At 45.2% G+C, this 14,881-nt stretch overlaps 1 protein-coding gene across 1 annotated transcript; it reads right to left on the bottom strand.

Moving 5' to 3' along the window:
• Positions 1-249: 249 nt before the first annotated feature.
• LOC135260796 (ras-related protein Rab-2A-like) lies at positions 250-14,368 on the bottom strand. Its single transcript, XM_064346343.1, has 8 exons — positions 14,138-14,368; positions 8,673-8,744; positions 8,125-8,192; positions 4,706-4,788; positions 4,308-4,400; positions 3,344-3,455; positions 2,659-2,727; positions 250-1,743 (listed from the first exon to the last, which is right to left on the bottom strand). The coding sequence occupies exons 1-8, from the start codon at positions 14,181-14,183 to the stop codon at positions 1,648-1,650; spliced, it is 639 nt and encodes a 212-aa protein (XP_064202413.1). The 5' UTR covers positions 14,184-14,368; the 3' UTR covers positions 250-1,647.
• Positions 14,369-14,881: the final 513 nt, after the last annotated feature.

Raw genomic sequence — 14,881 nt, 5'->3', positions numbered from 1 at the left:
ACAGTGTGTAAAAAATGGAAAAACAAAACCCTTCAGAAAGGCTTCCGGAAGTCTGGAAGATGATGCCATGACAGTTTCTTCAGTTGAAGGTCTGGATTTACTTATTAAAACTGTCAATGCAAGCAGAGTAATGCCTCATATCAAATGGCCAACTCTGAAAATGTCAACAATTCATAAATAAAACAAAAAATAATTATCATATATTTGAGATTTTTCATGCAAAAAAAAAAAAAGATTTAGAGTTCAGAATCATTTAAACCACAGGATTTTTTATTGTTTTAACATGTCATCTTAAGAAGAACCAACACAGCAAATAAAGTTGGGAGAGGTCACAAAGATGGTCCAGGTTTGGCTCTTACATACACTACCTTTTCACTTCAGACTAGGTGTTCACCACACATCTCTGAGCGGGCCGCGTGCGGCCGAATAAATCCCACCTCGGCACGGTCCCGCTCACACCACTACAGTCACATGATCACCTGCGCCTGCGTCCCATCCCGGAGCAACCAGAAACTCGAGTTCCGATACCGAAACGCCACGTTTCCATATCCCGTCCTTAGTATGAATCCGTCGTGACATAATTTTGCGTTTGAAATTTGTTTTTGTTTTTTTTGTTTTTTAATGTACCACTAAAAAGATCTGCTTTTTTTAAGGCAATCAGCTGATTCTTCACTGCAGGGAGGCGGTCCACTTCTGTAGGTGTGATTACAGAACACAGGTAAACACAAAAAATTTGGCATTAAAATAGATAGAATATTGAGCCGTCGTCACAACACACAGAGCGGGGTTCAGGAGGTGGGGGGCGAGGCGAGGGGGGGGGGGGGGGTGACGGGGAAAAAAAGTAGGTGTCAGAACAAAGTAAAAGACCGTAATGTAAAACAGGATTTAAAAAAAAATTCTGTCAAAAGCAGGTTTGGGGACTACAGCAATACTGTTGCAGTTTCAAGCTCTAATTGTACAGTATAGAATTTCAGCAAATTCATTAAAGAACTCTAGCTTGGTCAATATACACCAAAGCAAGAAATGATGACTATATATACAGAAGGTAAATGATAAATACAGAATTAAAATAGCCCTGCTTTTTTTTTTTTTTTTTTTTTCCTTTCCTCTTCTTCATTTTTGAAAATGGCTGCAGCTTCTGACGTCGCCCCCCCCCCTGCCCGGAATTATTTCAGCCTGAAAGACTTCACTCACATGAACCCATTAAAATACTCAGATGACCTTTTAGTGTTTAATACAATTCAGTTTTGAAGTCAAAAGAGGGCACAAAATAACGGGGGGGGGGGGGGGGGGGATAAGAGACATGATGGGTGGGGGTTCTGACTGAGAGGTCGGACGGGAGCGGCTGTGGGTCCTCAGACTGGTGTCGTGTGAGCGGGGGCCGTGGCTGCGGCGGGGGCCCGAAACAGACCCGCAGCGGTGCGAGCGCGGCGTAGGACCGGGGGCTTGTTGACGGACAGCCATCTGGTACGGCGAGTGGTCTCCGCAGGCCGGGCGGTCGCGGGGGGGGGGGGGTGGGTGGGTCGGGGGGGCAGTTAGGGGAAGGTTGGGGTAAGGTGGCGGGGGAGAGGGGTTGGGGGAGGGGGGGGGGTGAGCCCAGCCGGGGGGTGGGGGGGGGGGGGGGGGAGTACAGGCAGACAGAAGGACTCAGCAGCAGCCCCCCCCAGCCTGCTGTCCCCCCTGACTGCCTGACAGCGTGGCGTTGGTGGTAGCGTGCTGAGGGCCAATTTTAATGCCGTTCGCCTGGAGAGAGCGAGAGAGAGAGAGAGAGAGAGAGCAGCAAGAGGGAGGGAGGGGGGAAGAGAGGGAGACAGGGAGAAGCAAGAGGGAGAGAGAGCAGCAGGAGGGAGGGAGAGAGACAGAGAGAGGGGGGAGAGAGAGATGGGAGGTCAGGAAAAGATAGAAGGGAAATAAAGGAAGGATAGAGAGAAAAGAGGATGAGACACGGATGGCAGAAAGAGAGAGGGAGAAAGAAGAGGGTCAGAAGAGAGACACAAACAGAATCAACACAAGCTAAGAAAATCTCCACTCAGTTCCGGAAAGACTTTGTTCCTTTTGAGTGTGCAGGTAACACAGATGTGTGATGTAAATCAGTAGGAAGGCCATAAGGGTGAAATAAGAAGTCTCAGAGTACCACTGACATCCTCTGGAGGAAACATGAGGTTCACAGCTTTTGGCAGGGTTCCAGAGATTACAACCGTATCTCTCTCAAAAGCAGGTGATGTGATTTTCACTCTCTGCACCTCCTACTCTTATAAAATAAACTACAACTTTGATACGGCAGGAAGTAAAAACCTTGTTCCCTGTAACAGTAATTTAGTGGTTAGGGAACTGGACATGTAAACAGGGGGGTGTTCATGTTCCAATCCCAAACTAGCCACAAGCCCCTCAGCAAGGAGAATATCTAGCAGTGTACATGGGCAGCGTGTAAAGGTCTTCTGGGTCACCCATATGAATACTCGTACTGTTATTAATATTTCTTTATAATACGACAACCACTTTGAATAATAAGAACAAAATGCTTTTGGCTCTAGGCCAGTCTAACAGACAGAACACCATCCACGGGGGAAAAAAGACATTTGAAGACTAGACATTTCTACCGAATTCATTTTAAGGGACAGATCAGCAAACGCGTGAAGGAGGGCGCAGATTAGCTACCTCGTTGTTTATGTCGAAGACCCCTTCCTGAATCTTCTCGTAGATCTCCTTGGCCGTGTTGATGAACGCCTAAAACGAGAGAGACGAGGCGTTCAGAGCGGCCTCCACGCCGAGTCCGTCAGGGGAAGTTCACGAGTCCCCGACAGGAAGAGAGGCCGTGCTGCTGAACCTAACGACCGCGGCTGCAGGAGAGCAGGAAGCGCGAGCCGGAGAGCAGAGCTAACACAGCCCTGACTGAGACAGCACCGGAACGGCCGATAACACCTGATAGCCATCGCTCAAACAGGTGGCGAGCCAGGCCATACAAACAGCTACATTCAAATGGAAACTGAAACTAAACCGCTAGCCCCAGGGCTCAACTGACCTAAATGAACTCTTAGGCATGGAAAATTGTTTTAATGCTAAAGTTTGAAGAGATGCTGTATTTATTAAAGCACATGACAAGATGATTTCATATTTGTGGCCATCTGTCACCCTCTAGTGATAGATTATGGTCTTTATACCTCTAGCTTGTCTGCAATGACCCCCACACAAACCCTGAACTCTTGAGTTTATTTGGGTCCATGCAAAAAGAATGAAATGTCCATTTAAACCCGTTATGTTAACCTGCACATTACTGTGATTTTAAATCCCTCAGCCTCCCCCTCTGTGTGGTAAGCTAACGGTCAGACACGGCGCCCCTCACCTCTTCTACGTTTGACGCCGTCTTGGCGGAGGTCTCCATGAAGATGAGACCGTGTTCTCTGGCGAAGGCCTCGCCCTCCTCCTTCTTCACCTCTCTCCGAGACTCCAAATCACTGCAAGAGCCCACAGCGTTCAGACAGTGTGTGAGCATGCACCAGCGCACGCGCGCACGCACGCACGCACGCACGCACGCACACACCGCTTCTCTCTCTGCCTCTCTCTCTCATACGTACATACGCAGGCACATACACACGCGCACACACACACACACACACACACACACACACACACACACACACACACACACACACACACACACACACACACACACAACACACACACACACACACACCACACACACACACACACACACACACACACACACCGCTTCTCTCTCTGCCTCTCTCTCTCATACGTACATACGCAGGCACATACACACGCACACACGCACACACACACACCCCTTCTCTCTCTGCCTCTCTCTCTCATACGTACATACGCAGGCACATACACACGCACACACAGACACACACACACACACAGACACAGACACAATATTCACACACTTTTACACAGAGCCATTCGTTTTCAGTGGAACATCTTCATTCAATGCGGTAGCATACAGAAATCCCTGGAGTGAACAAGACCAGGATTGAGACAGTGCTGGGTGCTCACTCAACTGAGCCTAGATAAAGGCCATACTAAATATGTACAGGCACCAGAAGCACAACAGTCTTCAGTAGTTATCAGTAGGAATGCCAGGTGCACCCCCAACAGCAGAAGTGGCCATTGTGAAAAGAACACCACTGTACACTGCATGCAAATGTGGGTGAAAACCATAGCCATAAAAACCTGCTTCCTGTAGGTGCATTTACGTAAACAGAAAGTGATCTTTTGAGCCAATATAACATCTGAGTCGTACTGTACTTAAAAACGGTTATGAAAGAAGGAACAAACCCACTAACCTTTTGTTCCCTATGAGCATGATAACCATGTTGGAGTTGGAATGTTGTCGAGCGTCTTCTAACCAAGTGGTCAAGTGGTTGAAGGTGTCCCTTCTGTTACCAAAACAAACAGCAAAGAAAACAATAACTTAATCACCAGAAGCCATGAACTCCACATTTGTCCTTAACCTTGACTTACAAAGGGAAGTAAAACTCAGACTGTGTCTGTGGAAAACAAAACTACATTTTAATGTAGAAAATTAAGGTCAGATTTAAACTGCTCAGTATGATTTCACCATGGTATAAAGACAAAACATCCCAGCAACTTGTACAGGTCACTGGAACTAAATTGGGCTCAGAATCATTGTGGGAGTCAGGCACAGCAGAGGACACCTCTGTACAGCACTAGTCAGGCTTACCTTGTGATGTCATACACCAGCAGCGCCCCTGCAGCTCCTCTGTAGTAGGATCTGGTGATGGACCGAAATGACTCCTGACCTGCCTGGGAACACAGGTCACAGAGCACTGAGGGGCTCGGCCAATCGCAGCGCACGGCTCACAATGGACTCCTAGCAACCGACAGCTAAGAGCAGCCTACTGGAGGTAATTGGAATAAATTCCTCCCACTCGACCCCGGCACAGAATCCACCAATCACAGCCCTGTTAAACCAGTCCTCCCGGTGCCCAGATGAGATTAAAGGACACTGTTTCAGCAAGAGCTCCACTGAATCGTTTCAAAGGGTACAAATAAAAAGAATGGCACAAACACAATTTGGTGTGTACCGTACTCTTAACCTGTCCTCACATCCCAGTAACACACACCCAAAGACCGGCCACCCTCTCACCCCTCTCACCGAACGCTCACTTTCAGCCTTGTGGAAGAATTCTTTTATCAGAGCCACCGTTTGTTCCATGAATGATTGATGCGCGATTAATGCTCACCTCATTATCCAACACAAAGGCGGCCCACGTATAGCAGCTGCATAGCAAGCCGCAACAGCATTAATAATGAATGGCCTTGTCTCTGCACTGGCTTTGTGTTTATGTGCTACTGGACAGCAGACTGGATGAAAAAGAGTTGAGGGCTGTTGTTCTTGTGTCATGGCTTGAAGAGGCAGAACTATGAGGTTTTTTTTTTTTTAATGAAAAATAAAACAAAAAAACTGGGGACTCAGACTTTGAAAAAACATGTCCAATCTGTAAGGCATGCTATCTCACGTAAGTCCCAAACAGCTGGATTTATAGCCTTTATTGTTAAAAAGCAGCACATGTTAGGTAAGAAAATAAATTCCAGAATGCAATATATCTTAACGTGAATATCATACAAACAAAAAGCATGAAAGCCGGGCCGAATTAAGTTCTCAGAAGAACAGCGCCGACAAGTCTGCAATCATCTCTATTCTGGGGATTTGGCTCCCTCTAGAGGTCAGCACAGATTCCCGCGCTTTATAGCAGGGCTTCAATTTAATCTATTGCGTGTTTCTCTACCCTGAGCCCTGGGGGCAAAAACACCATCCATTCTAGTTTTTATTCCACCTGGGCGCCCAATTAATTAGGCTTGAATGTGCCATTAAATGAATGCTTACCTTCATTTGACATCTATATTTAATCTGCTATGTATGATTTTCCAAAGAGGTGTGTAGTTGGAGGTGTGTTTGTGCCAATACTGAGGGAGGAAGCACAGGCATTATGAAACAACCGTCGGCTCGACTCTATCTGAGCACGCACAGATCCCATGGACACCCTGTAAAATTGAGTTTTCTGGTCTAATTTTGTACACTGCATAAAATACTACCAATGAACTGACTGTGGCACAGGTCTTAAAGCACATGTCCCCTAAAATGCACCGGCTGTTTCTTCCACATCAGACGTCCCACAATTTAAAAAAATGAGCATAGAAGCTCAGGTTATCTAATTCCTTATGAACCGCTCCAAATATGGTTTAACCTTGGCATGTTTTCAACAGTCCTTATGGAGCCAAACCAAAACAAACCAATTTGTCTTTTTTTTTTTTTGCTTTTCCACAAGTCAAATGAGAGCTAATCAATGTTTAAACAGGTACAAACCCACTCTTACACACAGACAAATCTAGCCTAATTTTAATATGAATGGTTAAAAAAAAACACAAGGCTGCCATCAGCCCATCGAAAGCCCATTCCTTTCACCTGCGTAAAAATCTGATTAAAAACAGGTTCTGCACGAGCCTTCCCCAAATACCTTCACAACTATTTTAAAGACAAAATGTTTCCCATCGTGGGTTGCCCAGTATTAACTGCACATCGTGCTGGACCACCAATCACTGCTTGCAGATACATTTCAACACATCGCCAACAGCCCCCCCTCTGACAAATCTGACACAACGAAGTTTCATTGTTCAAATACTTGTTACGGGATCTCTCATTTCCATTAACAGGAATATCTGCCGGTGTGGTTATTTACTTAAGGAGCTGGAATGAATGGTCTAGGACACACCTTTGCTTGTGTCCTTCTAACACACTTTCAACAGCCCATATCTGTAACACAAGACCCACCCATTTACTTTTTATGTGCTGGTTAAAAAAGGCATTCTGTTCACAGCTGAATCCAGCCCAATGCACTGGGGGTCCAGCTGCACACAGAGTACTGCATACAGCTCTGGGTAAAAATGAGAGTCCACTTCACATTTTCAGATTCACACTTTGTGGCTATGAGTCAGTGTAATATCCAACTTTCCAACTTCAGGAACTACTGGCCACATTTTATTTCCAATGCCAAACCAACAATATTGTAATTCAGAATATTTATTTGCAGAAAATGACAACTGGTCAAAATGCTAAAAACATACAGTGCTGTTATACATTAAATAATGCAAACTGAACAAGTTTATGCCCATAAATAAATAAAAAATAACAATGACTGTGCTTAGGAAGAACAGCAATCAATATTTGGTGGAGTAACCCTGAATCTTGTCCTAATTATATGGGGGGTATCTCTTTTTTTCTAGAGCTATATATTCAGAATTTGTATTTAGGCTCTTGATTAGCAAACCAACATGTGCTTTACTGATATTACATCTAGACTTGCTGGTGTGAGAATGTTGTTATCCAGGTCCTGCCAAATAGCTCAGATAAATCAGATAAATGCACTCAGGTTATGTCCTACATGATAAGGAGCTGCGTGTGCCGCCCTGTCATGTGCCGTCCTGCCATGTGCCGTCCTGTGCTACGTGTGCTGTCCTGTACTACGTGTGCTGTCCTGTGCTACGTGTGCTGTCCTGTGCTACGTGTGCTGTCCTGTGCTACGTGTGCTGTGCTGCGTATGCTGTACTGTTGTGTTGTGCTGTGCATGCTGTGCTGTGCTACGTGTGCTGTGCTGCGTTTGCTGTACTGTTGTGTTGTCCTGTGCATGCTGTGCTGTGCTACATGTGCTGTGCTGCGTATGCTGTACTGTTGTGTTGTCCTGTGCGTGCTGTGCTGTGCTGTGCCGTCCTGTCCTGTGCATGCTGTGCTGTGCGTGCTGTCCTGTCATGTGCCGTCCTGTGCTACGTGTGCTGTCCTGCGTATGCTGTACTGTTGTGTTGTCCTGTGCATGCTGTGCTGTCCTGTCCTGTGCATGCTGTGCTGTGTGTGACGTGCTGTGTTGAACCGTGCTGTACTGTGCTGAACCGTGCTGTGCTGTGCTCATTTATTCTGAAAACCCCCAGAATTCCCAGGTCACCTCATGGACCCCTGGGGCTCCCCAGACTCCAGTTTTGGAACCCCAGCTCTAAGCCTTCTCCATACTGGGGAACACCGCAGCAATACAGAGATCACCAACACACTCACTGTCACACAGTCACGCACACAGAGAGCATACTCACTGTGTCCCAGATCTGAAGCTTAATCTGTTTCCCATCAATAGTGATCATCCGCGCACCAAATTCAACACCTGTCAGAATTCAAACAATAAAAAACAATGAAAAATAAATTATTTAAACACTTTTTTTCAATGGTTGAAATGTCCAACACTAAAAGGCTAAATTAAATGGAAGCCTTGTTGCACTGAAGACCAAATGACACCGGCAGGATGATGACAGATGAATCTTTATAATATGCGCACAAAGTTTTTAATTGATTTAACGTGCTAAATTAGCTCTACTGGTCGCTACAGACATTCGATTCTGTTTCTTTTCTCTTCTATTTAATGAACTTCATATCTCAGTTCTCTTGTTTTTAATTTTATATATTTGTATATGGGACTGCCAATAAAAGTGAGCCAGTGGATACAGTGCTTTGTGGGTACAGCATGTGAGTTCCTTAATGTGTCAGTGTCAGCATAATAACAATTGTTCCCACCAACATAATGTTCTCTAAATACAAAATACAATGGTCATCAAAAAGGAAACCTATAGGAGGAAACGTGTCTTACCAATAGTGAGATCGTGCACTGGTTGAAACCGCTTATCTGTAAACTGTAGGAGTAAACATGATTTCCCCACGCCTGAAACAAAAGAAAGGACATGTCAATGCAGAAGGACAACCAATGAGAACCACTCTCTCACATCAGCACCCCAGCAAAGCTTCCTTTCATTGGCTGAACAGTGAACCACTACAAACAGCCAGAATTGTACGCTGACATTAAACCAGTTTTCCTCATGGGTTATTAAAAGACGGAGCCAGACACTGGGGCCGGCCGCGGTTCAGACTCTGACAGGTTCACAGCACACTGCTGGATCGTAAGGCACTGAGTGTGACTGAACAGGCCGTTCTGCTCGTTAAGCGCTGCTTATTCTCATACATAAAGGCCTCTGAGAAGCAGTAATCCATCACCGCCCGGACCCGCGTGTCATCTGCTCATATTTCAGAGAGGAAATGCTGTACACGCTGGAGAAGTCCAGGATGTCAGCCTCTCAGGCTTGGAGCATCAACACCGTGCGGCGCTACGTCCTTCAGCAGTTCTGAGCGCAGCCGTTCGTTTGAGCCGAAATTCGGCCTGGTCTGCCGGAGACTCCTTCGCTTCATGGCGGCGGCCGGGCCGGATTCCTGACGCCATGGCGATTAACATCAGGACATAGCGCGCTGGCCGGGGCAGTTTCGCCCGCAAAGCTTGTCGTGCGTGCCTCGCTCTCCCTGCAACGCACTCCGCCAGGTGTGCCGGCTTTCACCTGACAGGGATATGAGCAAAGCCCTCCAGGTGCGGAACCAGAGCCAAAATGGAGCGGTTACAGCATGAGCCAGTCTAAGAGATGAGGTGTGACCATCACAACGGGAAAAGCCATGACAAACACAAGGTAATGCCATCTGCTGCAGTGCACACAGCTACACCCTTCAGACGCCAGCGATGTGTGTTCACACGCCCCTCTCCTCCTGGGCTGTCCCTCACAAAATAAGAGCGCTTTCAATTCAACATTTTCCTAAGTTAGGCATGTCACCAGTTTCTTTGTAGTCATTTTACCTTTTGTGTAGAAACAAGGGGAATTGTCTCCATTACTTCCCAGAAAACACATCTGGCCTCTCTCCTCAGTATTCAAAGACACATTAAACAACAACTCATTAATAATGAATACATTTAATTTCCCTGTCTGAGACAGTGGGAGGACACACTGCACTGCCAGTGAGTCACTATTTACACAGAAAGAACTGGAGGTTCACACACCGTCTGAGGTGAGGAGAATGACAAGCAGCACTTCAGCATTTTTTGGGAGAGGCAGAACATTCAAATAAATGAACTGAACACTGCGTACCTGGCCTCCATCTCAACAAAACGAGGCCAAAATGTTTGATACAGGTCTGACTTCAAATCTTCAGAGAGTTTGATCAAGACAAAAATCTGCATATTTCATAGCAGCAGGTCCTGATAATCATGAATACTGCCCTCATTAGCATTAGCACGGTATGTAATTAAAATGGATAAGTAAATAAATAAATGTAAACGAGCCGTAAAGACCAGCTGCCTCAGAGATCTGTAGATAACAGGAACGGAGAGCGTCTGGGAGGACCGAGCGAGGCCAACATCTGCGTTTCCAAGAGCAACAGCCGTTGCTAAGCAGGGGAACGGACGCAGAGCTCGTGTGCATGAGATGTGAGGAAACGGATCGATGACACAATCAACCCCTCAGCCAATGAGCAGGGCTGGGAAGTGTCACTTGGCTAATCACTGTTTAAACAAATAAAAAAAGCAGGGGACTACGATGACAATGACGCTTTTACAGGCTGAAATGCAATAGTTAGTCCATCTATTGCCAAATACATTCTATAATTATTATTCCATTTGGATGATATGAATGAAATACGGTTTTTTAAAATAGTCACGAGAAGCAGGTAGAACACAGATGTCACTGCAAAAGGCGCCAGCTGCCAGCCGAAGCACCAACAAAAGGCAGCATCAAAAAGTGAACAGAAACCAGATGCAGACACAGACGCACTTTTAAAATAAAGATTAGTGTCTTTAACGCCTCTTAACCAAACCGTGGTGCAACCTGGGAAATGCAGTGAAGAATCCATGTTGTCACTATTCACCTGTGCACATTAACACAAGCTATCCACAACCAGATTCAGATGTGTTAAACTTAAAGAACTTGAAATAAAATAATTAAAAGAAACTGAAACAAATCTGCAGGACAAAACAAAATGGCTGATTTGGTGATTGCGGGAGAGACCAGCCCACAGGGACACAGAAATTGCCATGGTGACCACTCAGAACTAACCTGGCTCATATTACCAATCGCATTTTTGGCTGAGCTTGTTAAAAAAGACCTGGGGAGACAGGTGCTCTGTGTCGTTAATGACCAGGGACGAGTCACGTCATCCACTGTTCAGGTCAAGGGGGGGGGGGGGGTGCACAAGGATTAGACAGGAAGTCACAACAGCACGTGTCTGCATGTGATTTTCTGTCCTCTCTGTCCAGAAACAATACGGCAATTTGGCAAAACATTAGAACCGGATTTGAGAAAAACTGCTTTATTTAATTTTGCAGTATATATGGTGCACGTGAGACTGAGCGAGTCACGCACAGGGCATTTCGTCACCTTGCATGAAGAACGTGGAGGTTCTCCGCAAAATCCTTGCCACTCCCTGAAGCCCTAACCACACCGGGACATGAGTCAACCTCAGGAACCCAGTGATTTGAGAGTGACACATGGGCAATAATTGTTGAAGAAGTAGTAACTCAATGGTCCAATAACATTAACCGTGATAATTTATCAAGTCTGTAGGTAATCAGAGCACTAATTTATAGTTAGGAGAATGGCGAGCAATGTTGGGCTGAATGGCCTGTTCTTGTCATTATGTTATGTGATGTTATGACTGTATTCATAAGTCAAACAAAACTTCAGAGTTAGAGGGCAGACAGAGCTATTTGTTGAAATATCACCGCACTGTTTCGTACCTGAACACCAAACCAAGCATTAAACCCCTATTAGAAAAAACTGCAGCCCTTTTAAGAAATGAGATGAAAACGTTACTGAACATCAGTTCAGAAAAGTGTTCACTCCTCAGAAAAGAACACCCCTGTCCACCTGAGAGCACTGCGGTGCCAAGCCAAGCCACGAGAAGCCAGGCCACAAGTTTTGCTGCGATGCTGTGTCCGTGAGATGTGAAGACCCCTGCGACGCAGGCAGCGGTCACCCTTCTTAAAATGGCGGCTGGGACAGACGTCCTGCCGTCCTGCTGTCTGAAGAGGTCCGAAAGCACGCCTAAAGGACCCCTCACTGACCCATGTCCCTGTGCTGGGACTGCGGGTTCTTAATGTGAGGAACCTGTCATTAAAAAGTGCTTTAAAACGGGCTAGAGGGGAAAAACATCGGTCTTGTCCATCTGGTGGAATGCAATGGACCAGGAAAAGGACTGGACCAAGAAAGATTATTTACTACATGCATCCATTACAAGAAGCAATGCAAGATTATTAACTGTGTACTAATAAACTAATAATTTGGTTTTTTAAATTTCCTTTTAAAATATTTATTTTAATGGGCTTTTCAGTTTTATTGGACAGGCCAGTGTAGAGAGACAGGAAGAACGGAGAAGTGGGGTTTTTAAAACAGCTTTTCATTTCTGAGTGACCATGGTCTCTGTCACATACAAAGCCAAAGGAGGCTTGTGTTTACAGAGCAGCACAACAGCAGAAGACTGAAAACAGCTCTGGAACACAGATATGATGTATACACATCAACAGTGGAGCTACTGAAATAGATGTACACAGATTAGCTTCAATACCTCCATTCAGGACAGTATAACAGCTTGTCACAGGTGCCAATGCAATGTTCAACAGATGACCAAGCTTGTAGATCACTATTTTTCATTGTTTTTTTTTCTTTTTTTTTTACTATAGTCAAGGCACAGAAGTAGAGACTGCATGTCTGTAAATACATGTACTGATTACTGTACAGAACGATAGACTAGGCTATGTGAAGATTTACAAGCAAGGTATTGTAGCATAACACATCACAACACTGGTCATGAAGTCTCGTTCATGGAAAACATGCTGGCACAAACCTTTAGTTAGGCCCATGCCACCTGCCTGTGTACTGTTGAACCAAGACAATCTATAAGCTATTCCCCAGGAACCATGCAGCTGAATCCTAAAATAAGCATTGAACAAACATTTTTACTTCAGGGCTTGTGTTGAAATTCCAAAATAGACGTTTCACGTGACATGGTATGAACTCACTACACTGTGCACTGTAAGACATGACATTTATTTGCTGGTGCAAAACACAAGTGCATTAAATTGATCTTTGTATGACAGCTAGCTGACACATAGGTAGTATGTTTAAAGGGGGAAGAGACTAAGATCAACAAAAAACAAATACAATCCGTTCCGCAGCGTGTGAAACAGTCAGCGTGTGAAAATCATTATGCGTCAAGTTGAACAGAAGAGTGTGAAAACCCCCAAACTACAGACAAAGCGAGTCAATCATTAACAATAAACCCATTTTATACATTGATGCAAGCCAGTGAATTAGCTGTAGTGTGGCCAGTAATTCGTTGTAGGCCCGAAGCAATACGAATACACGCAAAGAAACCACACAAACTCCTCAGCCGGAGGAGACGGCCGCTGGATGACTGGAAACATAGTGGCTGATTTTCGGCGATGGAATTACTCTGCGATGCAACTGTAACATGGCGTTTGGAAATGTAAGCTTGCAAGCCAGGTATCGTTAGCCTTGCATGCTATTCAAGCAAGCTAACTAATGTTAGCTGGGCCCTTTCAAATATCTGCCTTGTCAATATATCGATACAAATAGCACCACAAGAAGAAGATGCAAGGCAGGATAGTATGCTAGGTAAATGGCACTAGCTGGCTAGCAAGAAAAGTACTGACAACGCCATTTTCAGAAATGGATAATATAGCAAGAGGTAGCGAGCCATCTACCCAGCGCAGCGTTTCCTCTAGGCAAGTCAGCTGTGCGCCTATGTGTGGACGAGGAGGCCTAGTAGAAAATTATCTCAGGAGCCATTTTCTGAAAAATACCCTATTTTGTAACCAAGTATTGCTAACCGGCTAGCAAGCCCGGAAAATGTTAGCCAACGTTAGACAGCTAATGCTACTCCTTTCAACCCTAACCGCGTCGACAGTGTTATGTTTAGGCGGGTAAGGTAAGGGAGTCGGGGTGGCACAGGTCGCCGAGACTGCTGTCAAACACCTAATGACAAATTATCCAGCCTCTGCTTAGCTGGCAATTTTAGGCCAGCTAGCAAACGTTAGCTGCACATCAGTAAAAACATGCAGCCCTCCCTCCTCTCGGTGTCTCCGCTTTTACCACGTCATTCACTCCAACACTGCGGAAATAAAGCGTGCACATCTAGCTACCACTTGCTAGTAACGCTAGCTAGCTGGGAAGCAAGTGGATGTATTTTCCCCGAGTCAAACACCGACACAAAGCGAACACTCACCCGTGTCTCCGATTATGATGTATTTGAAGAGGTACGCGTACGCCATGGCCAATGAACACTGTGTCTACCGTCTTGGCCTTTATTCTGTTTAATTCTATTAAACAGTGCTACTTGCAGCCCTCCGAGAAATGCCCGTGATATTCGTTTACCTCCGCTTTTGCCACCCCCTTTCTCTCGCTCAACAAGAAGGAACAATAAACACCTTCAAGCTTTGGTGGTGACGTCATACGTCCGCCTTCGCCACGCACGCAGAACGCGTATCTCCAAAGACCGGAAGTGCTGACATTACAGTGCTAAGTTCACAACTGTAAAAAAAAATCATGATCAAAGATCAGAGATGAAACTGAATCCAAATTGCATAACAAATGCAAAGAAAATATTTTGTAAATCATATTCTATGCAGGGCAATAGGCCTTAAGTGAAGAAAAATTCCACAAAAAGAATTAGGCTACTGATTGCTGACCAGGACTGTTAGTCCATGCCTTCTTGTGTTAGGCTATATCAAAGCTTTTATTATTATTTTATTATGACTTCTGCGTCATCTGAATGTTGAAGAATATAACATCATCTTACTGAAGCGTATGAACTCTCACTACGAGAACCAGAACATATAATGAAAGGCATTAAAAGGAACAGGCTGGGGCCTTCATCAATTTGATTTAATGAACAGGCAGACACTTGCTTTTTTAAATTCACAGATATGCAGTGGGGTACCAATACTTAACGCCGAAACACGCTTGTTCT

Source organism: Anguilla rostrata, chromosome 8 (assembly GCF_018555375.3).
Source record: "Anguilla rostrata isolate EN2019 chromosome 8, ASM1855537v3, whole genome shotgun sequence".
NCBI lineage: Eukaryota > Metazoa > Chordata > Actinopteri > Anguilliformes > Anguillidae > Anguilla > Anguilla rostrata.
Note: the sequence above shows the minus strand (reverse complement) of the source record. Positions and strands in the feature narration are given on the sequence as shown.

Coding starts and splice junctions, on each gene's coding strand:
- LOC135260796 (XM_064346343.1), bottom strand. CDS start 14,183: ATGGCGTACGCGTACCTCTTCAAATACATCATAATCGGAGACACGG. Junction 4,401..4,705: donor CTGGTGTATGACATCACAAG/GTAAGCCTGACT, acceptor TTTTGGTAACAG/AAGGGACACCTTCAACCACT. Junction 2,728..3,343: donor CGGCGTCAAACGTAGAAGAG/GTGAGGGGCGCC, acceptor CTCTCGTTTTAG/GCGTTCATCAACACGGCCAA.